General features: G+C 38.5%; 1 protein-coding gene across 1 annotated transcript in view; it reads left to right on the top strand.

The window, feature by feature from the left end:
* The first annotated feature begins 1,833 nt into the window (after positions 1–1,833).
* Spred1 (sprouty related EVH1 domain containing 1) overlaps positions 1,834–27,965 on the top strand; it is a 69,885-nt gene continuing 43,753 nt past the window's right edge. Inside the window, exon 1 of the mRNA XM_028766909.1 lies at positions 1,834–2,518. Coding sequence (XP_028622742.1) covers positions 2,487–2,518 — 32 coding nt within the window. The 5' untranslated portion in view covers positions 1,834–2,486. The remainder of the gene's footprint in view (positions 2,519–27,965) is intronic.

Consider the following 27,965-nt stretch of genomic DNA (forward strand, 5'->3'; position numbering starts at 1 on the left):
ACTGGTTCTGTAACCCAGGCAGATCTTGAACTTGCAACCCTCCTACCTCAGGCTCCACATTAGCTAGAACCATAGGCATGTGCCAGTTTGTCCCAGATTGATTTAAACATGTGTGGGCAGAGCCAGTTAGTGACAGAACCTGGAAAACAGACTAGCATCAAGGCTCTGGGGTTCAGGTTCTTCACATCATAAGATCAAGTTCAAAATGGTAGAGGCAAAGATCTCTTCCAAGGCCCCACTCATTCACTCCTCTTTTCCAATCGCCACTTGCTCCAAAGATGAACAATCCTGCAGACGTGCCCGGAAGGCAGTTATATAAAGAAATTTCAGTGATTCACGGTATGGGTTTTTGGTGCACGGCTGGCTGGGTTAGCGCCCTTATTCCTTCCTCAAACATACATTAGGCATTCTTATGTGCACAGTCCTGTTAGCACATTAGTGTGTACTCATTCGGAGAGCACCAATTCTGAGGCTTCCTGGAAACCCTTGGCTGAAGAGTGACGGTTTCCTTAGGAGGCCCTCTGGATTTCTTCTTCCTTTGGAATTGTTCTTTCCCTCAAGGTGGCTGGAGCAGCAAGCTTCCTTCCCTGGAGGTTAAGTAAACTTGAGAACAAAGTGAAAAGCCTATCGCAGAACCGCCTAGGGAACTTGGGAGCACTAGGGAGTCAGTCCCCCAGGCGATCTTGTTTATAAGCTGACTAGTAGATAGAGGAGAGATAACAGAATTTAGAGCTACGAGTTCCTAGCCCTCCGGTCACAAAGATCCCAGGCTCCAGCCCTCAACCTTAGAAGGTTCTTGTGCAAAAAAAGACCTTTTGGGATGATTGCATACATTGTCCTCTGATAATGCAAACGTGACAACTGCCTATCCAACAACCGTTCCGCCTCCGTTCGCCAAAGTTCGTGCCACACTGGCTTCTCCTGCGCTATAGTTATGCAACCTCGCTCGCAGCGGGAGTTATTTCCTGTGCTGCTAGATGCGCCAGATTCAGTAACCCGCCTACCCCGGGCTTCAATGGAAGCCGTTCTCCATTAACAAGCACTCAGGCTTTCAGAGATGAATGCCCAGCATTGCATGTTGTTTGCGCAGTAAGAATCGCGCTGCGAGGTATTGAAACCAACTCTTTCTACACACACACACCACCCTTGTGCAAGCAGCAAGGGGACTGCAGCAATGCAACAAGAGGGACAGCAGGAGGAGCTCGCTTTGCAGTCCCGGTCTGTAACCCCCACTAAGAGATGAACTCATGCCAGTTCCATTCTTTGCAAGAAAAACACAACACACGCGCGCGCGTGCACGCGAACTGAACAGAACGGAGTGGCCCCCTGATTTCTTCCCTGAGCACACGGTGTGCTGCCTGCTGGTCCCGGCAACCCGGATATTCCAGGCCGAGTAACGAGGAGTTGCAGGTCGCAACAATGCCAGTCCCGGGGCAGCTCTGTTCACTGCTCCCACCCCCGCCCCCTTTCCGCGGCGTGCCAAGAGTTTGGAGCGCGCGCACGCACACGCGCGCGATGCAGTGCAGCGACATATCCCTCCGCCACCCTCCTCGCCCCGCTCCCGCTGCCCGACGATTTGGGAAGCTAGGGGAGGAGGGAACTACTTTTCTGAAACTTGTTATGCTGCCCACGATCCGGAGCTGCAGTGATTCGACTGCGGGCTGGGGCTTTTAGGTCACCCCTCTGAGGCCCCGCGCCTCCGGCTCTCAGCCGCGCCCCACGTCTGCCCGCCCGCTCCCGCGCGAGCCCCGCCGCCGCCGAAGTCGCGAGGGACTACTTCGCCTGCCTCTCCCGCGGGCGCCCCCGGTTCGAGCGGCGGAAGGAGCGGGCGGCGTGAGCGCTTCCGCCGCCCCCCTCGCGGCACCCCTCTCGCGGGCGTGAGGAGCGGGCCGCCGAGCTGGGCTGATCTCGGCCCTCCTCACCGCCGCACGGCACTGTGCCCTCGGGCTCCGACGCTCGCCTCGCGCCCTGCCTGTGGCCCCCAGCTGGAGCGCGTCTGAGGGAGCCCCCGAGGGCCGACCAGGCGCGCCGCGCGGGCAGCCGGCGGCCAGGCGGGAGATGGTGCGCGGCACCTCGGCGGGACCGCGCCGCCTCCCGCAGCCAGCGCTCGGCTGCCCCCCGCCGGCTTTCACCGCCCGACCGTAGCCGCGCCCCTGAGAGGAGCACCGCCTCAGCCACCGGCCGCGTCCCCTTCAGCGCCCGCAGTCGCCCGCGCCGTCTCGGCTTTGCACCCGACCTCGGCGCGGCGAACCGCTGGGGTCGCCACGGCCGCGCTCGCTGCCGCCGCCCCCCTGCGGGGGTGGCCGGGCTGCCCGGCTCGCGGGGCGCTGCTCCGGGTGAGTTGTCAACCATGGTGAGGCCCCCGAGCCGCTGCCTGCGCGCCCCGCCGGCCGTCGTCGCCCGCCGCCCCTCGGTGCCGCCGCTGCCGCTGCTTCCCCGCCTGCTGTTGCTCCTCCATCTCCTGAGCGGATCACGGTGAGGGAAAGATGAGCGAGGAGACGGCGACTTCTGACAACGAGTAAGCGAACCCTGGCCTGGTTGAACCCAGTGGGCAGCCCCCTCCCCCAGCCCGTCCCGCCCGTGAGGCTATAGATGCCCGATGTGTCGGGCCATTTTCTTTAATGGCAGCACCCCTTCCCATTCGTGCATTTTCGCCTCTCTGCTTGGGGAAGGGGATTGAGTGCAGTGCAGTGGCGGCGTAGCAATCGGACGTCTCCGAGACGGAGTAATAATGTAGGTAGCTCAAAGTGGAGTAGAAACTACCCTTTGCCTGCCCTTCACTCCGGCATCACACTCGCACCCCCCAACACCTAGAACACCCAGCCACCCTGCCTTTACAGCAATATCGCTCGGAAACTAATGTGTGGGAGCTCCTCCAGCCGCAAACTGCTCTTGAACCCTAATTCGATGACTCAGTGACTCTTAAATACCGATTAAGCCTTCGCCCCCCGCCCCACTTTTTAAACTTATGACCTATACTATTCTAGTAAAAAGATAGGGTTAGGGAAACATTTTAAGAATTAAATAGGATTAAGGACACCTGGAGTGTGGGCGATGTTGAGCTATTGTGTGTGTGTGTTTGTGTGTGTTTGTGTGTTTTACCTTCGCGAGTATTGAACCCGTCTTCATCAAGAACAGAGTAATTAAAAATTTTGAATGCTGGTATTTGGCTTCCGTCTGTGAAAAAGCACGGTTTACATTGCCGAACGCGTTGGTGACTTTATCGGAGCTTCATCCATGACTTTCAAGTTTTTGCTTATTTGGACTGTCTTTAGATTTTCCAAACGAAAATATTTTGTTTTAATGTAGCAGCCTCTTGGAGGAATAATGGTGCTGTAAGAGTTTCCTGTTGAGAAGAGGGTTAATTTGGGGCCAAATTTTGGCGTCTGTTTTTTTTTCTTTTCTTTTTTGTAATTGAATTCAAGTTTTTTTTGTTTTCGGAGGGCTATGAAGAGTTAAATGAAGACTAGCCCTTAGGATGCATTCCTTTAAGTAAAGTGTATTCCTCAAGTCAGATCTTTTTGAGAAGGCTTTAAAGGCCAGTGCCGAAGCCCCTTTACCATAAAATAGCTAGAAAAATGCCGAGCAACGTCGTCCCCCCTCCCCTTTTGAAAAGCACGCACTGAGGAGCGGGTGTGGAAGGAGTTGGATTGCTGCAGTCAGTGCAGTCTAGAAGCAGAAGTGGCCGCCATGTTCTCTCTTTTTGTGAATCGCCCTCATTTGCATAGCACACTTCATTCATAAAAAAAATAATTAAACATCCATCACCTTGGACAACTTGAGAGGGTTTCCTAAGAAAACCATTCGAAGCTTGTTTGTCCTTGTGTAAATTTTTGGGTTCAGGAAGTGAGGAGAATTTGAAGTTTTAGATTAAATTTTGGAACATACGCGCGCACACACAAACAACTACCCCAGTTCTCAGAATGTTGACACAGTTATGTGGGAAATATCAGTTCGGGGAGGTGCTGGGATCACGTGATCGCCTCCATTCATAAAATACCTGGCTGTCCATTCACAGTGCAGTACACTGTCACTGCCTTCCGCAGACTAGACCTATTTTGAGCGAGATCAAGAAGCCTGTCTCAGATAGTGCTGGGCTGGGAGAAAAACTGCGGAAATGCTGAAGGGAATGACGGGAACTTTTATTAGTATCTTGCAATAAAGCAGCTGAGATAAAAATCTTAAGATCTATTTTAGAGATGGGGAAAGATGTCTTACCAGTTTAATAGTTTAGAAAGTAGTATTGCCTTACTATGGACGAGGAACAAATGATGAGATGTAGATTAATGCAAGCATAGAATATATTGTTTCAAAACGGGCCTTTTTTGGTTCTATAGTAAATTGAAAGTGCAAGTGTATGAGAGAGATCTCAGTGGATGGGACCGTTGTTGAACTAAAATGAAAAAAATATTGTGGTTTTAAATCTCAGGATACAGATGCCTTGAAACAGCTCCCCACCCTTTGCTTAAATGTACTTATGGAAATTATTCATCCAGATTTTTCAAATTGTTTTCACAGAGATATACTGCCCTATTAATCCACTGTTCCTGAGGAGTCTTGTAACACTGTTAGTTTGGATAATAAGAGGATAATCTATTTTAGCATGTATCATCCTCTGACAGGTTCTTCATAGGGCAAAAATGGGTGGTGATGGTTAATTAGCGTTAGGAAATGATTGTGTTCATTTGCTAATCATTGCTGCTAGAGCTGACACTGTTGACGTGTGCCTTAGCTCAACCGCAAAGTGGATTTCTTGGAATGTCCCTTTTAATCTGGTCATTTGTATATCTCATCTTTTAACATAGAAGGTGAAGGTTTGAAATGAAAATTCATTATTTGTAATCACACATTAGGAAAAAACAACGGAGATCTAGTAGAGCCCTCATGGGCTTAGGTTTGGTTTAAAATGGCCTTGTTTTTATTTTTTTCTTTTCTCTCTTTTCTTAAGCTATTTTTCATAGGGATTTGATTACAGTAGAAATTATTCTTAACACTTTATTGCTTCATCTTTTTCTTTGTTTCTAGCCTTTTAAAGAAAGTGAAAGTGATCAATTTCTTGGAAGCCCATGTTAACTTTTAAAAATTGATAGCCACTGTGCTAAAATATAGTAGATCCTTTTAGAGCCCTCATTTTGAAAAACCGTTATTTGAATTTAGACTTCATGTGTGTATATGTGTGTATAGAAATAGGTAACTGAGGTGCTTACATATCTAATCAAGAATTAGTAGAAGATGTATTATATAAAAGTGTAAAAGGCATCTTAACAGTCATAAGTCAAATGAGGGAAAAATGAATGAAAATAGATGAAGCCTTAGATTGTTTCAAATTCATTTTGAAAATAAGATTTTTAGGTAGGTAAGATGGCTCAACTGGTGAAGGCACTTTATACCTTTGTAGCCTCATGACCTGAGTTTCATTTCTGGGACTTACACAGTGGAACCTGTTCCCACAAGTTCTCTGACCTCCATGTACACATATGCCACCCATACATTCAAAACAGTCACACAAATAAGTGTAATAAAACATGTTTTAATTAGACTTTTCAAAAGATAGTATACTCTAGAAGTAAACTGCTTTATGTCACAAATAAAGGAACTAGCAATATAATTTTATTTTCAAAGTTAATACTTTATTTTATGATGCTCTAAATGTTTCCAGTAAAGATGTACCTTATGTATATAATGGATTAGCCTTTTAAATAAAATTTTGAACACTTTATATTGTGTAATACATAAGGTCCTTGGTAATTTGTTGTTGAGTGAGTATAACACTGCATGGCCTTTGCCAGTTTGACCAAAGCACTTGGAGGAGTGAGGTAACTGAAAAGCCAAGCATTTTGTTTATTGTGCACAAATAAACCAGAACTACATGCCATGTCAGAAGTAGCAAGCTGGGATTTACAGTAATTTTAGACTAGGCTAATTAAAATTAAATCACTTGAGATAAATTTTCGGTAGTATAATCTGTGTTAGAACCATTTCTCCTGTCAAAAGCAAGTTTTGTGGTTATATCATTTAGTGCTTCATTAAAAACATACCTCACAGTGGGACTATGTGAATATATGTATTTAATTCCATTTGTCTTATATATGTGTATGTTTATGCATACATTATACACATATAGTTAGGAAGTATTCTAGAACTGAATAGAAAGAAACATTGGCAAGCTGTGTAACAATTATTTGAGTAATGTATGTTTATGTAGGTATCATGGATACATAATATAAAATTTGCTTAGAATTCAGTTGAACTCAATGCCTGCTCACCTTCAACTTCACTTCTCCTTTTCGATAAAAAGCTTTTGGTTTTGAATTATTATTTCATTAACTATGCTAACATACTCAAAAAATAAACAAAAGAAAGCAAAAAAACTTGGGGAAATAATTTTCCCTCAGAAGACTCAATTATGCTGTGATCTCCAGCATTCTGTCCTTCTGTATCATTGTGCGCTTGATCTGTACTTACTCAGATTTCAAAAATCATACCCATTTACACATTTTTATGTGTGTGATTGCACCTTATTTCATAATGCTTGTTACACATTTTTGTGTATGTGACTTTATATATACACTAGGAATCATTTAGCTTTGTTAGAAAGTAGGCCGGAAAATTATGGGAAAATAAATTGTTATCTTTTAAAGAAGATTTACCCTTTTATTTCCTAAGCCCAAAATTGGCTTCATTTTTGACATGTTTTATTTTCTCAAGTTCTACAAATAATAGTTGAGACCTAAAACTATCCTGGATACTCCTGGATAATCATTGTGTTGGGCTCTGAGCTATGCACTGTAAACAAAAAGGTACTCATTTATCTGATCGATTTCAAAGATTTGAAAGTCCTTTTCTTTTACAACTTCTCCATAGTGCCAACTGTACTTCTCCATAGTGCCAACTATAATAAACTGGTTAGGAATAAAGAAGCTCATTGATGGGAAAAGGGTAAAAATTATAAGCTTCCTAATTGGATGCTGTTGCCAGTGGACTGAGAAGTATCTAGGGGGAAAATAATTTATTTTCTGTGCTATCATGAGATAGCAAGGACTAGCATCTGTTATGTAACTGCATATTCCTTTACACATGATTTTAATGATGTTGTTCATATATTGGATTTTTTCACATTGTTCCAAGCACTGTGTGAAAAGCTTTAAGAATTACATAGTCAATGTTTATACACACACAGACACAACACACCCTCACCCTTTTTCTGAGTGGAATGGAATTTCATAGTGAATGTTACAGTAGATTAATATATGTGAATATTTTTGCTGTCTGAGTTATCTTTCTAGAATGTGACTTTTAGTGGCTACTGTATGTCCAAGGTATGGTATACATTAATGTTAACTAGTCTAATATTGTTGGAATTTGTTTTGGGTTTTTTTGAACAGTATGAAGATTGACCATGAATTTTTTTTTTTTAATCTGTATCTGTTCCTTTTTCCTTGAGATAGTCTAGGAAGGTCACATCTTTTTTATTAAACTACCATATACAAAAGAAAAAATAGTATATGAGAATACTTAGGCTGTGAAATGTCTATTCAGTTCTCTTTGAAAATTATAGTTTTATGGAAAATGAAATTTTATTCAGACTGTTAAAAATGTGCTGGGTGGTAAAGTAGAAATGATTTGTTTAGAAAAAATGTTTTCGAATAGCTAAAATTTTTGAAATTCTGCATTATATATAGAATTAAAGTGATCATTGAGAAGTCATTTGCATATCTATTTAACTTTTAACTGTTTTGTGCACTGTAGTGTAATACAAAGAATATTAAACTTGAAATCGGGAGACATGCTTTTCTTATAACTAATTCTGTGATGAAGAGTGAGTGAAGCTGGCATATTTGTAAACTGAAGGAGATTGAACTAAGCATTATAGGCTCTTCTAATATGCTAATAGCGTATGGTTTGTTTTAATGTTACCAGTGGTAGATACACTCACATGATTTTGCTAATTATGTTATTTTTGACATATATAAGCGAATGCTGCCTGATATTATGGTGGTAACGTAAACACATGGATTTTGAATCAAGAGATATAAAACTTGCAAACAACTGATATGTACATTGAGAAACAAGTTGAGATTACTAACCATTTTATTGTCATTAGGAGATGAAGTCTTACTATCTATTTATTCCAACTTCTTCTCAGACTTATTTGGTTTAAATAATTTTCTTTACACCCTCCAGTTAGTCAGGGATTATAAGGGGACTAATATCCTACCCCATCTGCATGGATTAGTTGGAAAAGTGAACAAAAAGCTACTGGACTTGAATGCCAGCAACAGGAGCTCTGTAAGGGACATACTCACATCATGCCAGTCTCTAAAGCTTTACTTAATGACCAGGAACACCAGTAAGTAATTCTTTCTTGGTCACTTATCAAAACCATGTTAATCTAACACATTCAGTTTCAGAAGTTAACACAGAACACAGGTAAAGTGGTGTATTATTCTCCAGTATTTAGATACTGTTCTGTGACGTTTGGTATCATAACTATACCCTAACAGTAGAGAACTAAAGTCATTAGATACATGAGATTTGTGTCTGTGATACTTGGAATGAGGAAATTTTTTATTTGTTTATTTATCTTATTTTGAGAGAGGCAGTGTCTCATGTAGCCCTGGCTGGCTTCAAATTCACAGAGATCTGTCTGCCTTTCTGCCTCTTACCTAACAAACAAAATAATACCAGTATATTTTGAACATTTGCTTTCATGTTCTGAGTAAAGACTGGAAAGAGTAGGCAGGTACAGAACATATATTGGGAAGACCAGAGAGATAAAGGTCTAGTTCTGTATCTTTTTTTTTTCTTCATTAAACAAAACAAGCTGAGGGGTGGTGGTACATGCCTTTGATACAGCACTCAGGAGACAGAGACAGGTGGGTCTCTTGGCCTCTGGTCTACAGAGGAAGTTCCAGGACAGTCAGGACTATATAGAGACTCACTCCCCCTGCCCCCCCTCTTTCTCTTTGAGGCAGGATTTCTCTGTATAGTGCTGGAACTCGCTCTGTAAACTAGTCTGGCCTCAAACTCAGAGATCTTTCTGCCTCTTTTTTCTTCCACGGATTAGAGGCATGTGCCATCACTTCCTGTCTAGGGTTTTAAAAACGGTCTTCATGCCTTTCTGAGCACATTGTGGAAGTACTGGTAGGTTTGATGCTGGTCCCTCATTTTAGGTGGAAAAGGACATGTTTCTTATAATTTCAACTCAAGAGGTGAATTTATCACAGTAATAGGGTCAAAAGTTTACTTTCTTGGGAGAAATGATTCTTTTCAGTTTCAGTTATTTCATGAGGTAAACAGTTCATGTTCCTGTAAGCTGTGATCCAGCTAAGATCTTTTACTGCTGAGAAAGATTTGCTAGCAGTTCACTGTTCTTGGTTTAATCTGTTAGAATTTTAATTGGTCCAACCAAAAGTCTGTCAACTTATGTGGAAACTGCCAGTTTTGGTCATGAACAACTAGCAAAAAAAAAAATAGTATATATTATCATTAGTCCCTGATATTTAGCCTGCTATTCTGAGATAATTAATTTGTTAACTCAGAAATAACTTCTTGGATATTTAACTGTATGCTTGGTTTAGGAGTTAATTGGAAGTTTATTGATGAATTAGGTGATGAATGTACATACTTTGAGGCTTGTTTGACTAAAAAAATACTAGGTAGAAGTTGAGAACATGTAGCAAATAACCTTAATAAATGCATCAAACCAGAGTATTGCTTAGCTGTGTTTTAAACACACACACAGAGAGAGAGAGGGGGGGGGAGGGAGGGAGTGAGAGGGAGTATATATGAATGAAATAGTAGTCTTTAGCCACCCTTCATTTTCCTTGGCAGCTTTTTTCTGAGTCCTGATATTTCACAAGGGAGCAAACGGCTTTTAGTGACCAAAAAGCTTACTGATCAGACACGCAGTCTGGACTGCTTTGAGTCTGAACCTGTGTGCTGTTTGTTCTCTAGTAGAGATCAAAGGAAAAGGACAGTTTGGCTCGTAATTACTGATTAACTTCAGCTCCTCCCATTATTGCATTTATCCTGCCTTAAATACAGTTAGCTTTTGGGAAGTATAGTGAAAACAGTACTAGCAAGATGGAGACTTACAGGTGGATCTCTGAGTTTGGGGCCAGTCTGTTCTACATATATGTAATGTCTTCAAAAAAAGTAAAATAGATAGTTTTAAATGACTTTGAGGATAAGAGCAATTAAAGTGAAGAAAGATTTACTAAAAAAAGCAGCTATAAAACCTCTACAGTCCTTTCATATACATAAACTTTATGTGAATATATTTTTCTTTTTAAATGTAAATATAGTTATTGTTAAATTAGATTTTAATAATAGGTCAAAAAGCAATAGAACTATTTATTCATTCCTACTTGGTATACTTAATATAAAGACTGTTTCTTTGGTTTGGTTTTTCAAAGACAGCATTTCTCTGTGTGGCCATGGCTGTGTTGAAACTCAATCCTTAGACCAGGCTGGCCTCCAACTCAGTGATCTGCCTGCCTCTGTCTGCCTCTTGAGTGCTAGGATTAAAGTCACACACCACCACTGCCCAGTTATCTGTATATTTGAATAGTCCTCACTAATACTGTAGTATTTCATCATATTGTACCAGAAGCTGACATACCCATTTTCTCCTTAGTGAGTGCTAGGTTTCCAGCTCTTTAATATTACAGATAATGCTGTATGGTTGGTGTTCAAGCTGGGATCCTAGCACTTAGAAGGCTGAAGCAAGAGAATTTTAAGTTGACAGTTACAGATTTCAGGATAGCTTTTGCTGCATGCATAGTGAATTCCATGACAGCATGTTTCTGTCTCTGTGCCCCCCCCAGTGTGTGTGTGTGTGTGTGTGTGTGTGTGTGTGTGTGTGTAGACCAGAGAAGGATGTTTAGTCTTCTGCTTCAGCACTCTGCATCTTATTTTCTCATGGAACCTGTGAGGATCCTTTTTTTTCTGCCCTCCACAGTACTGCTAGGGATTTGAACTCAGATCCTCATGCTTACACAGCAAGCACTCTTACGGAGCCATCACCCCAGTCCTTTAATTTTTTTGAAAGCGTGTGAAAGAGTAATAATTTCCAAAGAATACAGGTTTCTTTTAATGATACCTCATATTTTTGTTGTTTTTAAACTGATACTAGTCTCCAAAACCCTTAGATTCATTTTGTATTTTTATTGCCTATTGATTCCAAATACACAAATTACAGCTTAGTTTGAGGGATTATTAGCATTAGTTTTCAGAAGAGCTGAGGCTGTAGCTCAGTGGTATCGTACTTGCTTCTTATGCCTGATGCCTTAGGGTCAGTCTCCAGTAGTGCTCTCCTGAGGAGATAGAAGTTTAGACTTCATAGTATCTACTTTTTAAGTAGATGTCATTGCTGTTACTTTGCTCTTACATAAAGGTGAGAGAACTGAGGCATGGGAAAGTAAAGAAGCAGTAAAACTTCCTGAGTGCTAGTACTAAAGATGTGCACCATCACTGCCTGGCTCTTCTGGGAAAACAAAAATCAGCTTGCCCCCCCCCCCAACTCCCAGAAATAACTCTTAAGTGGTGTTTACCATTAGTCCTCCTTTAAAAATAAGAAAATTGAGCAGGGTGAGGTAGTTTATCCTTTATAGTTCTAGCCAGTAAGGAGCCTGAGCAGGAAGATCACAAATTTGATGCCAGCCTGCTTTCTGCTCTGTCCCTAAGTAAGTATCTTATATGGGGGCTGGAGAGATGGCTCAGCAGGTAAGTGCACTTGTTGCTCTTGCAGAAGACACAAGCACTGTTCACAGTATGTCACAGCCATCCCTAACTCCATGGGAAACAATGCAACCTTCTGATGTCCATGGGTGCTAACAGATATGTATACCTGCAGATAAAATGCTCATACATTTTAAAATCCCACAATATGCTTAAATAGTGCTTCATTGCTTTTTGAACTCTATTAAAGGAATATATTTTCTTATGTGTTGATCATAGATTTTTTTAAAAAATATTTTTTATGTATGTATGTATGTATGTATGTATATCAATATGAATATACTGTCTTCGTGGACAACAGAAGAGGGCGTCGGATCCCATTACAGATGGTTATGAGTCACCAGGTGCTTGCTAGGAATTGAACTCAGGACTTCTGGAAGAGCAGCCACTGCTCTCTTAACCACTGAGCCATCTCTAGCCCCCATAGACCTTGATTTTAAAAAAAACTCCCAATAGTATATGTTATTATATATACTACAGTGTATATATATGATACTTATTTTATAAACATCTTTTTAAAAAATAACAATAAACCTCTACACAAACTTTATTTGGGTAACTACTGAATAGTAAATAATAAGTTCATTGGTTTTGCTCATTTTGTTTTGTTTTTCCAGTACTGAGGCTAGAACCTGGGACTTTACACACAGGAAGCAAGTACTCTACCAATTGAGCTATATCCCCAGCCCCACATCTTATCTTTTTAATAGGCCAAAAGAAGGCATTAGATTTCTCTAGAGCTAAGAGTCATAGGCAGTTGTGAACCGCTTGATGTGGGTGCTGGGAAGTAAACTCTGTAAGAGGACTATACACTTAACCACTGAGCAATCTGTGTAGCTGCATATATAAGTATTTCTAACATGCATTTTAAAATTTCTTGGTGTTCTTATGTAACACTCCTTTTGTTACCACACTGTATTTTCTTTCCCAAGATTATTTGAATTGTTTCCAAGTAGTTACTGTCATGAATGTACTTGTTTGTGCTCCTGGCACATATGTGCTAAGTGTTCTCTAGGGATATATGTAGGAACGTAGGTTGTTAAGATAGAGTGTGAATTTTGAAGTCTACGAAGCAGTACTTTCCACCCCCAAAAGAACAACAAAACGAATGTGTGTGTCCATGAATTCAATTTATACTTAAAAGAGTGGTTCTTAAATTGAACATTGCTGTGATTTTAACTGGTATCTTGAATATCAGATAATGAATTTTGATAAAATGTCCTAGAGTATTTTTTCCAGGTACTGAGTTAGTGAATTAATTTATGTTATCAACAAACTGATTTAATACAGCAACCCTATGGTATAGGTGTGGATAACTCATATAGATGAGGAAATTGAAACCTGGTAAATGATAATTAGGATTTAGACTTGGTTAGGTCAGATAGTAGACTGGCTCCCTTCCTGTGATAGTTTTCCTTACTCCGAGTTACTGATACTTATATTTCCTAACCTCTTTGTCTTTTTACCTACTTTTACTCATCTGTTGGCCCGTATGTATTCTTGATAGAACATTGTCTGATGCATAGTCTTCTTTTGAAAATACATTTTTAGAATTTGTTTCCTCAGTATTAGAATGGGTAAAGTGGCTGTGATGATTTCTAGAACTTTGTTTTTAATTATTTTGTAGTTTAATTTATACTTCTATACATTACACCATTAACTTCAAGATAATATTTGTTTTATTTTGCCTTTTTTAAATTATAAAAATATGAAACACTTGAGAAAGATTTATTACATAATTCTGTTTACGGTTAACTACTTTTATGGATTAACCATTTAAGGTATTTAAAAATCTGCAATGATTTACACACATGCATTGTTCTATATTAGGTTAAAAACTACAAAGCTAACCTTGAGTGGACTTGACATGTACTAATCTCCAAGTAAGCATTTTGTACACCTGTAGCTGAGCTGTTTCTTTAGCATTCCTGGTGGTTTTCTTAAGGTAGTCCTTTATGAAACCAGTTATCTGTATGGTCTTCTGGGTGGTCAGTTGATAATTGTGAATTATGTTTTATTAACTGGAGTAACAGGTGATTGATTGTGAGCTGCCTATTGACTTGGGTACTGGTGACCAAACACCAACCTTCTTCAAGAACTAGTGCTCTGAATCACTGAGCCTTTTCTCCAGCACCAGATTCTTATTTGTTTACTAATTTTTAAAAGTAATTATTTCAAAAATGATAATGCTAGCATTAGAAGAATTTATTATTGGGTGGCAAAATGCTAGAACCCAGTAATAAATGATAATCCCTATGCGATGTGTGATAATCTGAATGTCAGGAATATAAAGCATTCAGGTCACATAAAAAGTCGTTTATGTCTGCTTCAGTAATGAACTGTCCTTTAATTAAAAGTTATTACGTAAGCTCTCCATATCTTAGAGGTCACTAAATGTTGCAGTGCAGCGGACCCAAAGAGCTTAATCATTTGTGGCATTGGAATGACCGACTGGTGGTAGCAGCTAGACAGATGGAAATGAGGATGCTGCCGTGTTTATTAGTCAAATACAGTTCATCTCCCACATTTTGCATTCCTTCTAGGTTTGGCACAGTCATTAGTATTGACGCAGAATGAGGTAACACACAAGTATTTTTTGAGTATTTATGAAATCCTCAATGTTAATACAAGGAATGTTAATACAAGGAATGAAAGGAGCTACTACTTTTGAGGCATACTGTGAGGCATTAACATAATAAGCAATGGGGATATAGATAAATAGAATAGGGACATTCTCAAACAGCTCTCCTCAATTATTAGAAATAATTGCTAGTTCTTTGTAATGCATGGCTTGGAGATAATGAATTAAATGTGAGGGCCAGTACAATTCCCCCCCCACAATGAGAAAAAAAAATCTTTTATAAGAGACATTTTTCCATGTGCACTCAATTTTTACAATTCTCAAGTCTTATGATTTAATGTAGCTACAATCTTTGCTGACTGATATATCTTGAAGTTCACATGGCAGGATAAATTTTATCTCTTAATTAGTAAAGGCTAAAGGGTTAGTCTGTTCTGGCTTAGAACAAAGGAGCAAATTGGAAGTAGCCTTTGCACCTTTATATTTTACATGTTGTTGGTGAAATTTTGTGAGTGATATCTTAGGTATCATATATTTATACACTGTCTGGTGCTCCTTCACTAGAAAGAGCTTTGAAGTGAATAATGGATAATTGTTAATACAAGGCAGTTAGCCCAGTTGGGACACCATTTAATGTAAGAGCATGAGGTGCTACTCTAAAAGTCATGCTCCAAAAAGCTGCCTTTTCTGGTCAGAAGACAAAGGGCTATTTGAGATGAAGAGCAGGGTTAGAATTGCAGACTTCTCTAACCATGGCCATGATCAGATTGAACTGTTATTTTCTTCTCCCTTTCCATTTGGCTGTTCTGAACCTGAAGAGTTTATGGATAAAGGTGAAGTAGAAACAGTGAAGAAACAGGCAGCTACTTCTTGTCAGCTTACACATTCTTAGGCTGAGTTTTGTTTAGAGAAGAGAGCTGTTGGTAATTGTAATTACTCGTATTGCTGTTTTGCTTCAAAAAAGTTTTATACTTTAGAATCTTATGTTCAGTGGTGAAGCTAATTCTTTTTTAAAAATTACTTCCTCTTTAAAGTAGAGACCCAGATATTCTTTACCCTTAGCTTAGAACCAGAATGCTACAGTTGACAGTTCAGTTCTTCCTGTAGACTTGGTGTATTTGGGTGACTGGAAGGAGCAAATGTTTGCTTCTTGCAGCATCAGAATCAAACAAGTGATGGGAGTTGCTAACACTTTTTTACCAGAATCTCAAAGGAAATCTGTGGTAGTTGAGGAAATACTCTCTTTGGAAAGATATTAGACCTCAAAAAATAGGGATCAATTTACAAAGACACAGTATCCTCAGTCAGTATCCTAAAATGTTAGTATCTTGCATAGCCAAATGCAACATAGACAATATTGTCTACGAACAGTGTGAGTCTCTATTAATACCATTCAAGTTTCACGAGTTGCCCATTTGGTCAGTGATTGTATGTTGCAATAAGTTGTCATGTATGTTTAGTCTCCTGTAATCTGAAATATCTCTTTAATTTCTCTTTTCATAATCTTGATACTTTACCTGATGAGTACTGGCAGATATTTGTAGAATATTCCTAAATTCAAGTTACCATTTTTGGCAACAGTACCATGTTACAAGTGGTAGTGCATTCAATCAGTAGGTTGGTGAGATGAACTGAATATTTGGCTAAGATGTTGTCCAGGTTTCTTAATTGATTAATTTCTTTTTGTAATAAGCAGCTTATGGGGGAGATTTCTGAGGCCTGAAAAACAGTATTTACCATTTTTCTCATTTATTGATATTTCTTATTTACAACAATTACTGTGATGCTTACCAAATGATTTTTCTATATCCATGGTTTTTTTCACTATTAAAAATTTGTTATATGGCAGAAGGGCTCTCTCTTCTCATATTTTATATACATTTTTAGTATGACTTCTAGCTCAGTGTCAGCATTTTTATGTGCACTTTCCCTGGAACCATTGAGAAGCAGTGTTGGTTTTCTATGTCCATTTGACAAGCATTTATTTCTTGAGTACTTCCTTTCTGGTATCACAAATTTATGAGGCTCAGTGAATACTCTGCTTGTTCTAGCTCTGGAATCATTAATTCTTTAAGGAGCACTGTTTTTGATGTTGTTGTTTTGTTTTTTTAATTGGAGATTTGTATTTAAAACCTTTTTAACTGTGCTCATTGGCTTTTGGAGTAAGGTCCATGATAGTATTTAGCTTTTACTACAGATGGAGAAAGCTAAACTGAAGTTAAAGGTATTTACTCATAATATCCAGATAAAGTTGCAGTAAGAGTTGGGATATGAACTTAAACTTGGTCTATCCACAGGTGGGGTTTGTTTTCCTTAATCACTTAGATTCTTAGATTATGATATTCCCTCTTTACATTTATCTACTTTACCTTTTTTTTTTTTTTTTTTTGGAAACAATGTTTCTTTATATAGCTCTGACTATCCTGGAACTCACTGTCTAGAATAGAATAGGCTGGTCTTAAACTCAGGGAAATCTGCTTGCCTTTGCCTCCCAAGTGCTGAGAATAAAGGTGTATGTCACCACTCTCTACCTCACATTTACTTTAATAATAATTTTGTCTTTTGCCTTTCTTGGACACAATATAGTTAAAATATATTAGAATTTGTCTGCTAATAATATAGCTTTTTCAAAGCAGAAAACAGTCATTGCAGTTCTAAAAAATTTTTACATATTTTCTCTGACTAGGGTTATGTGCTAGATATTAGCAGTTTTGGATTATGCATGTACATGTTGGAGACACTGCTGAGAAGGTTTTGTTTACTCTGCCTTTTTCCTCTTAAGCATGTGCTTAAGTACAGGTAGGTGGTGTGATGATTGTGATTACTTTATATTCTGTGCACTTAGGTGGCTTAGGATCTGCATGTAATATGTAGAAAATATGACACACAAACAAATACTAGATTTACTTTCATTTTTGCATCTACCTGTGTCTCCATTTAGTGTCTTGTCATTTCATAGGTGTTATAATACAACTTTGATCAACATTTGTAAGCATTTTATATTTGTTGCTTAATTCTCACTGTCTAAATACTGTTTTAGCACATAGAATCCAGTGATTTGTCGAAGATAGGACAGTTCAGTAAATGAAGGTGCATTTAAATCTATTTTTACACTATCTACTATGAAATACTGGTTCTGTTGTTAGACTTGCTAACTATTCCTTCTTAGGTTGAAAGTTTCTATTTAAATATACATACATACATACATACATCCGTATATTTTGGTTTGTACTTTTGATTTTATCTTATCTCCGCTTTTACATGATTTATAAAAAAGTATTGTTTATCATTAAATAATCTCTCAGGATAACTTCTTATGAGACATTTCTCAGGGAAGCATCTACAAAAAGACTGTTTTGTTACTTTTTGTAGTAGTAGACGAGAATGATGCTTGCTTGCTGAGCATTTCTGAGTATAGCAGTTGTAATATTTTGTAGTCTCTGCATACATACAAAAAGTATACATAAAGCTTAATCACAAGTAATGAAAACAGATCTGAAGACAAACAAAGTTCACCTTTGTTATTAAAGAACTCTATGGGAATCTTGTTCACAGTTAGATTAGCATGTAAGTGTATGTAACATCTGTTTGGTTTTTTGCTGTCCTAGTAGTGAATGTTAATAAGTTTAGTCTCCTGAGGTCTTCCTGGTCATAGCTGTTGTGACACAAAAGTGCAGCCCAAAAGAACCAGTCACATAGCATGTGTCTTCACATAGCAAGCAGTAAAATGCTTGCTGTTTGTTGAAATTATCACTGTAACTTCATCACAAGTAAATGCCATCAAGTTCCTATTGTAGAATAACCTCTAAGCAACACATGCTAAACATCTATGGAAACCATGGAGGGCAATTTACAGATCTGTGCTGTTTCACAAAAACACGAAGAAATTTGAAATGTAAAAGAATTTTTAATTAAATAGGACTGTCAGAGTTTCTATTGCTGTGATGAAACACCATGACCATAAACAACTTGGGGAGAAAAGGGTTTAGTTTAATCATACTTCTATTTCATGGTCTGTCATTGAAGGAAGTCAGAGCAGGAACTCAAGGTAGAGCAAGGAACCTGGAGGCAGGAGCTGATGCAGAGGTATTGCTTTTGTTCTCCATGGCTTGTTCATCTTGCTTTATTATAGCATCCAGAACCCTCTGCCAAGGGGCAGCATTGCACACAATGAGCTGGGCCCTCACAAATCAGTCATCATCCAAGAAACTGTTCTGTAGACTTGCCTACAGGCCAATTGTATGGAGGCATTTTCTCAATTTCCCACATGACCCTAGATAGTGTCAAGTTGACATAAAAGCTAGCTAGTTCAAGGAACTTATTTGAATAAGTAGCAACCCTAAAGCCTGGGATTATAAGATGCATAGCTCAAACTTTTATAGTTCTATTGTGTCTGCCTTGGTGGGAAGTTTGTCTTCATAACTGTCATTTCAGTGTTGTCCCCATTGAAAAATGTTACCCCTCTTTTCCCCTCTCTATAAAATTAGTCACTTTTCTGTGTGTGGGGGTGTCTTTTGCCCTAAACTGCCTAGCCAAACTCTACCTTATATAATATCTCATTCAAATTGGATCATTATCCATGATGACCCAAGTGTCTATACTGGAAAATAATTTGAGGTAATCATCATCTCTTGTTTTTAGGACTGGATCATAGATACTGTAGTTAGCACTGGAAAAGGTATCACCATTTCTTAAAGGTATATATAGCTTCTATTCAGATCTTCTGGTAATGCCTGCCATACGTTCATGATAAAAATTTTGTAAGAACACTATTTAGGTATTCTCAGTAGCCAGGCGGGTTCTCAGCAAGAAGTTGGTGAGATGCTTATGTATTTTATAGATTTTCTTTTTTAAGACAAGAGTACAGAGATAAGACATTTATATCCTCATCACCCAGTGAATCACTGTTACCATCTTCCTCCCAGCTTTTTATCTAAATCTCTTACTGTTTTTGTGATAGTGGTTACAATGGCGTTGGGCTTTCATCTCTTTTCTAGAAACATAGAAGTGATGAATACATGATTTCTACTTTGAGTTATCTAAGATTGGGGTTTAGCAATGTGTCCACCAAGTTAGTGAGTCTGTGTGTGGATCTGCAAATTCCATTTTCTTGCACAATCCAAAATAATTATTGGCAGAACCAAATGCTTTAGAATAACCCAGTGCTAACTTAATGTCTTGCAAGTAAAGGATGCACTTGGATTGTGAATTTGTACTGGAAGCAGTGGTTTCCCTGGTGATGAAGCTCCATGGGGAGGAAGAGGAATGAAGAGAGCTTATTCTGGCAGCCAAGAGACCACTGGGACTCTGAATTGATAGCAGTCTCAAGTCTGAGGCTCTCCTCTGTTCATATAGAGCAGACTTGTTATGACACTACATCCTTCATGCATTGCATACTCAAAAAAACATCCTTGGGCAAAGAATGTAGTAGTAAAAGGAATACAGTTTACCTCTAGGTTTACTTAAAAGGGTGGAACTGTGCCAGTTTCTTCCTAGGTTACCTTGACATTTTTTCTGGCAGGATCTTGTCTGGTGAAAAAAGCACACAAAAACCATTTTGAAGTAGATTTTACAGTCATTTACGGATCTGAAGCTATTTTTTCCTGCAGAGTTAGGTGATGATCTTGGAAAGTACTGGCCATAGCTTCTAACAAGCTATTACTGCCTTTAATTTAGGGAGTAGAGTCGTCACAGAAAGGATGATGTCCTAAAGAGAATGTGATGAATTGTTTGGTAAGTGTGCCTACCCTACCACCTACCATCTTTAACTCAATTGTTTTAGTTATTCTTTAGTCACACACACACACACACACACACACACACACACACACACACACACACCCCTGTTGTGGTGAATCTAATCTGCCAGTTTGACATTTAGAGTGTAGATTAAATGAAGACAAGTTGTAGGACTTAAAGCTGGTCAAATGGAGCTTTGAGAAAAGCTGATCAGTGAACTAGCTCTAAATAATAGGAGTCTCATGATTTCTTTTTTCACATGGTAAGAATAAATCATACTCTGTTCCTGAGAGTAAAAGTAGAATGAACAGATGGAAGTTTAAGGAAAGATAGCAGACTTTTATTCTATGTATAGAGAAAAAAACTTAGTTCCTAATGCGGTTTGTCTGATGGTGGAATAAATTGTCTTGAGGAGTTGGAAATTATCATAGTTACCAAGTGAGAGAGAAGATTAATCTAGTGTGAATTTTTTTACAAAATTAAGTGATAGGTTTTAAGTAGGTTTAGATCTTCTAAAGTTCCTTATAATTGCTTAGGGTCCATGATTTTTTGTTTGTTTAGGTGTTTTGTTTTTGAGATGTTTTTCTTTTTAGCCCTGGTTGTCATGGAACTTGCTTTGTAGCTCAGACTGGCCTTGAACTCACTGAGATCCACCTGTCTCTGCCTCTCAAGTGCTGGGATCCAAGGAGTGTGCCACTACTGCCCGCCAGAATCGATGAGTTTAACCTTCTATACTTAGTATGCTTCTCTGTTTGTTCAAGTTTCCACCCCCACAAAGTGAATGTTTGTATAAGAATGAAACAATGTAACAATGCTTAGCTTTTGAGAAATACGCTCCAGCTTGAGATTTATAAATGGAGAAAAATAATTCACCTTCATTAGTTGTTTTTGACAAAAACAAAACCAAAAAAACAGCATGCCCATTTGGTTTGTGCAGCAGAAATTGGGAGCAATTTCTTCTTTCCTTACCTCCTTCCCTCCCTCCTTCCTTTTTTTTTCTTTCTTTTCTTTGTTCCTGGCATTTGTTTGCATGCCTGATAGAGGTTGAAGTGTCCACTGTCTTCCTTGATCACTCTCCACCTTATTTACTGAGACAGGGACTTTTGCTAAACCCTAAATTCACTAGTCAGCTTGTCACGTTAGCCTAGCTAGCCAGTTTGTTTCAGGGATCCTGTCACCACCTCTGAAGTGTTGTGATACAGATATGCCCTAACATTTATATGGATGTCTGGAATCCAAATTCCATTCACCTTGCTTATGGGCTTGTGCAGTAAGCGTTTATTCATTGGTAAGGTGGCAAGTATTAGTTCTTTGTGTAGCTCAGTGCCTGGAGAAAGATAGCCTGTGTTTAGCAAATGTGGGCCTGGGTTCAATCCCCATTGCAATTTTTTTATCAGCATATTTTTCTTATGCAGACTTATTTTAAAAATCAGACTGATGTTTTCTGAATTGTTGTAAACCGGTAGGCATCAGCATTGCTGCATTTATACCATCCCACAATGTAATCTACATGATCTGTAAATACAACTAAGGAATGCCTTAATTCCCTATTCAGATGTACAAACCATGATTGATATCTTTGGTTCATTCCAGTTTTGCTTGACATAAAAGCTGCTGACCTAAATGGATAAACAATACAAAGAATGATTTGAGTTTGTGGGTCTTGGAAACACTCAGAATGTGTTATCTGTGTCTGTTGATTGGTAGCTGTGGGAAAATGTGCCTGTAGTGTAATCTTTGACTCATTGAAACTTCAGAAATGAAAGCGTCATAGACTTAAATGTTTATTTCTAGTAATGGCTGTTTTTATTTCTATTATGCCATGCTCTGAAACCCTTCTGAGTAGTGACTGTGGTGGTATATAAGTGCTTCATTATCAAGACATTTTGTTTTTAAACCACATTTCTCTTGCCGCTTTTCATGAGAATTAATGAGGCTGATTTGAAGTCAGTATTGATCCTAGTTACAAAGCTTGTAGCATCTAGTATATTCCAGGAAATTTTGGTAGCTGAACATTTAAGGGGTTAATGAGTTCAGGGCAACTTAATGGTAAATACATGGCGGTGAATGTGTTTGTGGAATACAGTCACGTGTTTTGAGGTTGTGATGGTTGGGGGCATAATTATGGAATTGAAATTTTTTCTGTAGATGCTATGAGCTTACACTTAAACCAATAAAATTGCAACTAATAGAGAATATGCACCCCAGCCAAAGATAACTTTCATATAAATGAGACCTCCTTTCTAGGCACTTTAATTCAAAGCACAGAGCAGAACAAGGACACAAAGACAGAGGGGATTTAAATCCTCACTTAGGCTCTTACACAAGATGCTGTCTTGTCAGTGGGCATTATTGTCAGAATTAAACATGTCTTGAACCTAGTTTCTCAGGCATAATAGGCTACTGAAGTCTTCAGTGCTGAACGAATAGTTTAATACTCTTAGAAATCAGATTATTTTGTTTCATTGTTTTTGCTGTTGTAAAAGAAGAAAATAAAAGTAACTTCTCCGTCTTTTGACCATGGTGACATGTTGTGACTATTCCTTAGGAACAATTATCCTTGTAGAAATTTTCTCAAACTGAGATCATGGTGTTTCAAAGTCTACTTCCTTGTACTTACTGTGTCAGTTTGTATATAGTTTGCTTCATAATAATACTTAGTTATAGATTTACTTTTAGCCCCTTGCTAATGAGCCTCTAAGTTCCTTCCATTCTTTATTAAAATGTACTGATACAGCTTTATGCATACAGTCTTGAGTATACCTCTGTTTTTCTGGAATTGATTTCTAGATGTAAAATGTGTGGTTCTGACAGTATATGGGTATACAGATTTTAATTTTATGGGAGATGGGGAGTGCTAAACTACTGTAAACATTATAGGTGCTTATATTCCCATAAGCTGTGTAGAAGAATGTATTGTATTGATACTATTATTAATACTCAACTAATTCAGTAGGTGAAAGAGTCATGACAATAGTAATTAATTTCTACTTTGGTAATTACTTAGTAAAGTGGGGCATCTATGACATTCATCTTGTAAATTGCCTTTTTGTGTGTCTCTCTAAAACCTTTTGTTTTTTCTTTTGAGACAGTCTTGGGTATCTCAGGCTAGCTTCAAATTCACTCTGTAGCTAGTGATGGCCTTCAGCTGATCTTTCAGCTTCCAACTCCTGAGTTATGAAAATTTCTATTAATAATTTTGTCATTTTAATTTTAGCTTATAGTCAAGTTATTTTTTTCCAAAAAGTGCATTTTACTTTAACACTACTTATTGAACAGCCATTCTGTTTTCCACAGATCTAATAATGTCTTATTGCCATTCATACTAAATACTTTGAATACATTCATGTGTTTTCTAGACTATATTCTTAAGTTTTCACTTCATCGATTTTCTTTTAAAGCATATTATTGGCCGTTGGTATGAGAAATGTATTCAGACATTTTGGTGGGATTTATGAGTCAGTGACATAATAAACACATTAGATTACTATGATGCATGCATATTATAACCTGTACATTTGTTTCATCTGGACCACAATATTTTAAGTAATACATCTTTATTCTGACTATTGACTTATGCAGAGGTTCTGCTGTCCCTCTCTCTGTGCTCTTTTTGAAACTATGTATGTAGCACATACAATAAAAATTCAAAAACATTCCCCTATTAAAATTAAACCTTATTTGTTTAGTGCTTATTCACTACCAGCCACTGAGTTTACAGAAGGTTTGTGAACTTACAAATGGATCAGTCCAGTTTTGTAATACTAACTTAGCCTCGATTCCCCAAACAGCTGCTGGAGTGGAGCATCCTTCCTGTTTCGCCTGCTCTATAAAGAAGTACATGCTTGTACCTCTTAGAGGTCTTTCTGGAACCTTATGTTTTCTGCCATAGAACATTGATGTGAGAGCTCCAGTAGAATGTAACAATGATGAACAGCACATATACCACAATACTGTCCTGGAACAGGTCACAGCAGGTAAAGGATAGAGTAGAGATGGTTCTGCCATTACTTCTTAGCTTAGGATATCTGACAAGCCTTTACTGCAGAGGGATAGAGTCAATTGAAAATGGAAGGATGCACTACTTAGAGACCTGAACTTCGGAAGCACACTGGGCACACAGAGTTTGCGTCTATGCCGTTTGATTTTCTGATCAATTTTTTCTGGTTATTAGCTATATTTCTCAGCAGTATTTCATTCCCTTGACTCCCTCTCCACTTTTTACTTTAATCTGCAAGGCAGTGTTTTTCTTTTTTAAGTGTAGATTTTACATTTCCCTCCTCAAAAAGTATTTTTCTTAGTAAAGAGGAGCCTTATTTTTACTATGTGTGAGGTGCTCTGTCTGTATCTTGCAGCATTGTTTTCTCACCTGAAAATTTTTTGTACCTTGTGGTCTTTGTCTAAGGTGGTCTTTTATGAGAAGACTCTCTTCCCCGTTCTATTCTTCCTTTGGCTTCTCTGGGGTATAGAGCACCTGGTTCCTGGAAAGACTTGGATCTCTCAGATCAGAGATGTTTTTCTCTGAATGACCGAAATTGAGAAATGTCCATATTGAATGGGTTTTGCTTGACTTACAAGCTGTATCATTAGAGGTTTTTCTGGAATCATATGTTTTCTGCCCTAGAACAAAGTTAACCTAGAAAGGGGACATTCCATTTCAGTAGCTGTTATTTCAGTCATACGTATTAGGATGCAAAGGAGGTGTCAGTGCTACTTTGGGTAGAAATCATTAGCTGAGACTGAGTAAAGCATCCAAACAGTTTCATATTTCCAGGGTAATCAAGTGGAGACAGATGCTGGGGTAGAAAAAAGCTGTTTAAGGCGTAGAAAATGTGTGGTTGAAATGAAGAAGCATTGGGCATAGTAAGAAGGTAGACCCTCAGAGAGGTGGCTCAGTAGTTAAGAGCACAGACTACTCCTCCATAGGTCATGAGTTCAGTTCCCAGCAACCACATGGTGGCTCACAACCATCTGTAATGGGATCTGATGCCCTCTTCTGGTGTGTCTGAAGACAGGGTGTCTGTACTCACTTACATAAAATAAATTAATAAATCTTTTTTTAAAAAGAGAGAAGGTAGATCCTCTTAATGAGTTGGCTGGGCCCTTTAAGTTTTGGATTTACTGTTGGAAGGTTATATATTCAATATTGAGATGAAAAAAATCATTAGAGCTAAATTTAGCAACATCATTAGGGTAGAATAAGTTTCTTGTTTGTATTGACTATAGATTCTGAAGTGTGCTAGGTTTATATAATATCTATTGTTTTGAAGTTTTAGGTATTTGAGCTGGACATGATGTCTCAAGCCTGTAATCTGGAGGCTGAGTCAAGTTGCTGTGTTTTGAAGTAGTCTGGCTCTGAAGTGAGTTCGAGGCCAGTCTAAGCTATAGTATCAGACCACGTCTCAAAAATAAACCTATTGCCAGGTTCATACAAAAGAGAAAATGGCTAAAATATGTATATTGCTACTGTTCCAAAGAATCATTACTAGTTACCTTAAAATAAACTAGAAAGTGGAATGCAACTGGTCTACATTTAAGTGAGCCAATATTTAAGAAACCAGGAGCTTTCACATAAGCAAGATGTCCAACTTTTCTAAACAGATTGAAACCTTCCCAGTACTGAATCTCCATTCCTAGAAGGCAGCAGCTGAAGTACAGCTTCCTACTGTCTAGCCTCTAGCACTGAAATGTTACCCAGCTCAAAGATGCTTTCTTTGCTCATATTAATATCTGTGATACTTATAGGTATGTAGGCCACTGAGAAAATTTAAGTGTTTATTTATTTATAGCTACTAGTTATTTTTATAAAACAAATTCTAAAGTGATTTGGATTAACCAAAAGATTACCAGAATTTGAATTTTATAACCTAATTCATTATTGAATTATTGAAGAAATGAGTGTTCCACATTTATTGTGCCAGTTTACTATTGTGTCTGCATTCAAGGTATACCTTTTTTTTTTTTTTTTTTTTTGGTTTTTCAAGACAGGGTTTCTCTGTTTAGCCCTGGCTGTCCTGGAACTCACTCTGTAGACCAGGCTGGCCTCGAACTCAGAAATCCGCCTGCCTCTGCCTCCCAAGTGCTGGGATTAAAGGCGTACGCCACCACCCGGCTTCAAGTTATACTTAAACATAGGATTCACTTCTCAATTTTTTAAAAGATTTATTTACTTTATGTATATGAGTGCTCTATCTGGATGTACACCTGCATGTGAGAAGAGGGCATCAGATCCCATTACAGATAGTTGTGAATCACCATGTGGTTGCTGGAAATTTAACTCAAGACCTGTCCCTCACTTCTGAATTTTAAGCAAATCATTGTCTTGATTTTAGTTACATTTTAAATTACCTGTCAAAAGTATCATGACTCCCTATCACTTTTAATTTTAAAAGGAGTGCTTCTCCCAAAGGTTAGCCTGAGCTACAATCCTTTTCACAGGTTTCTGATTTATTTCCAGAGCCTCCATTGAATACGTAGAATAATTCCATTAGAGTAAAGCATCTTAGAAATTTGATGGCAGTTTATAAACATTATTCTCCTTACATTATTAAAATTAGCTATATTATGAATACTTTGATAGGAACTGTATTTTATTATGTTGGGAACTTGATAGTAATGTATTTTATGTGTGTGGATATGTGGATACATATATAGAGAGATTAGAGGTCAATATCCAGTGATCAGTTAGTATTTTATTTTTTTGAGATACAGTCTCTCAGAGAACCTGGAACTCTGTAACTGAGCTAGATTGGTTAGCCACCAAACCTCAGTGATCTTCCTATTTCTGCTTCCCTGGTACTGGGATCACAGGTGCACACAACCCACTGCTGGGTTGGTTGCTGGAGTTCCAAACTCATGTTTTCTTTCTTATATGGCAAGCACTTTACTAAACAAGCTTTAATGTATCATTTTATTTAAAAAAAAATCTAGTGAAATTGATTGCCTAATTGAAAACGAATATACATGTCATATGATTGACATGGTCACTCAGGCTGTCTGTCACCTTTGAACATTATTAACACCGTGTCATTCATCTTTCTGTTGCTGCTTGGCTTTGTTGTTTTGGGCCTGTGGTGAGAGGGGCATGTCATGGAACAAAGCTGCTCACCTCTTGGGAAGAAGAGTGTAGGATATGAGAGGGTTTCCACCATTTCCCAGTAGCACCCCAGCCTGGTGACCAAGTCCTGTAGTACATGGCCTTTAGGAGACAATGCCACTCCAAGCCATAATACCATGCTGAATGCTTATTCTGGGCTAGCAGCTTCTTTGCACCTACTGATCGCAGTCCTTACAGGTTTGTAGTCTTGGAGATCATCTGATTCCTGTAGTTTTTGTCTCACCCTTTGTCTCTTAATGCTTTTTATCCATGGTTTTGTTAAAAAGAATGGATCTAGAATTTTACTTTCTAGCCTTTTCAGTAAAGACACTGCTGTATTCCCAGGTTTCAGTATTAAAATAGTGTCAGAATTCAAATAACATCTTTCTAGCTGCCTTTCTATCTTTGCTTTCTTCTGGCTATTCCAAGCTTTCTTGATTCCATTTTTTAGTGCATTTATTCTTAGATTTCCATCATATTCCCCAGCACAGAAGCCTAGAATAATTTTAATTTTTAATATATAAGGCCATCTACCAGTGAATTCCCAAGTTAACTCATTTTTCTTGTTATTTATAATCTTCCAGTCACACTTGGATAGTACATATGTATTTTATATCTTGTACCATATTTGTAATAAAGTCTGTGCTGGTGTTATTACAGCGTCCATTTATAGTTTTAGTCTGTCAGGCGCACCTTGACTCTTATCTGTTGAGACCTCCTAACTTCTTAAGGTTTCATCCCCTCTTCACTCTCAGGTCTTTTCATTAAGTGAAGGTGTGTTTGGTTCGGGATTAGCAAATAAGCTAA

The sequence above is a fragment of the Grammomys surdaster genome, unplaced genomic scaffold (assembly GCF_004785775.1).
Source record: "Grammomys surdaster isolate TR1022 unplaced genomic scaffold, NIH_TR_1.0 170, whole genome shotgun sequence".
Classification (NCBI taxonomy): domain Eukaryota; kingdom Metazoa; phylum Chordata; class Mammalia; order Rodentia; family Muridae; genus Grammomys; species Grammomys surdaster.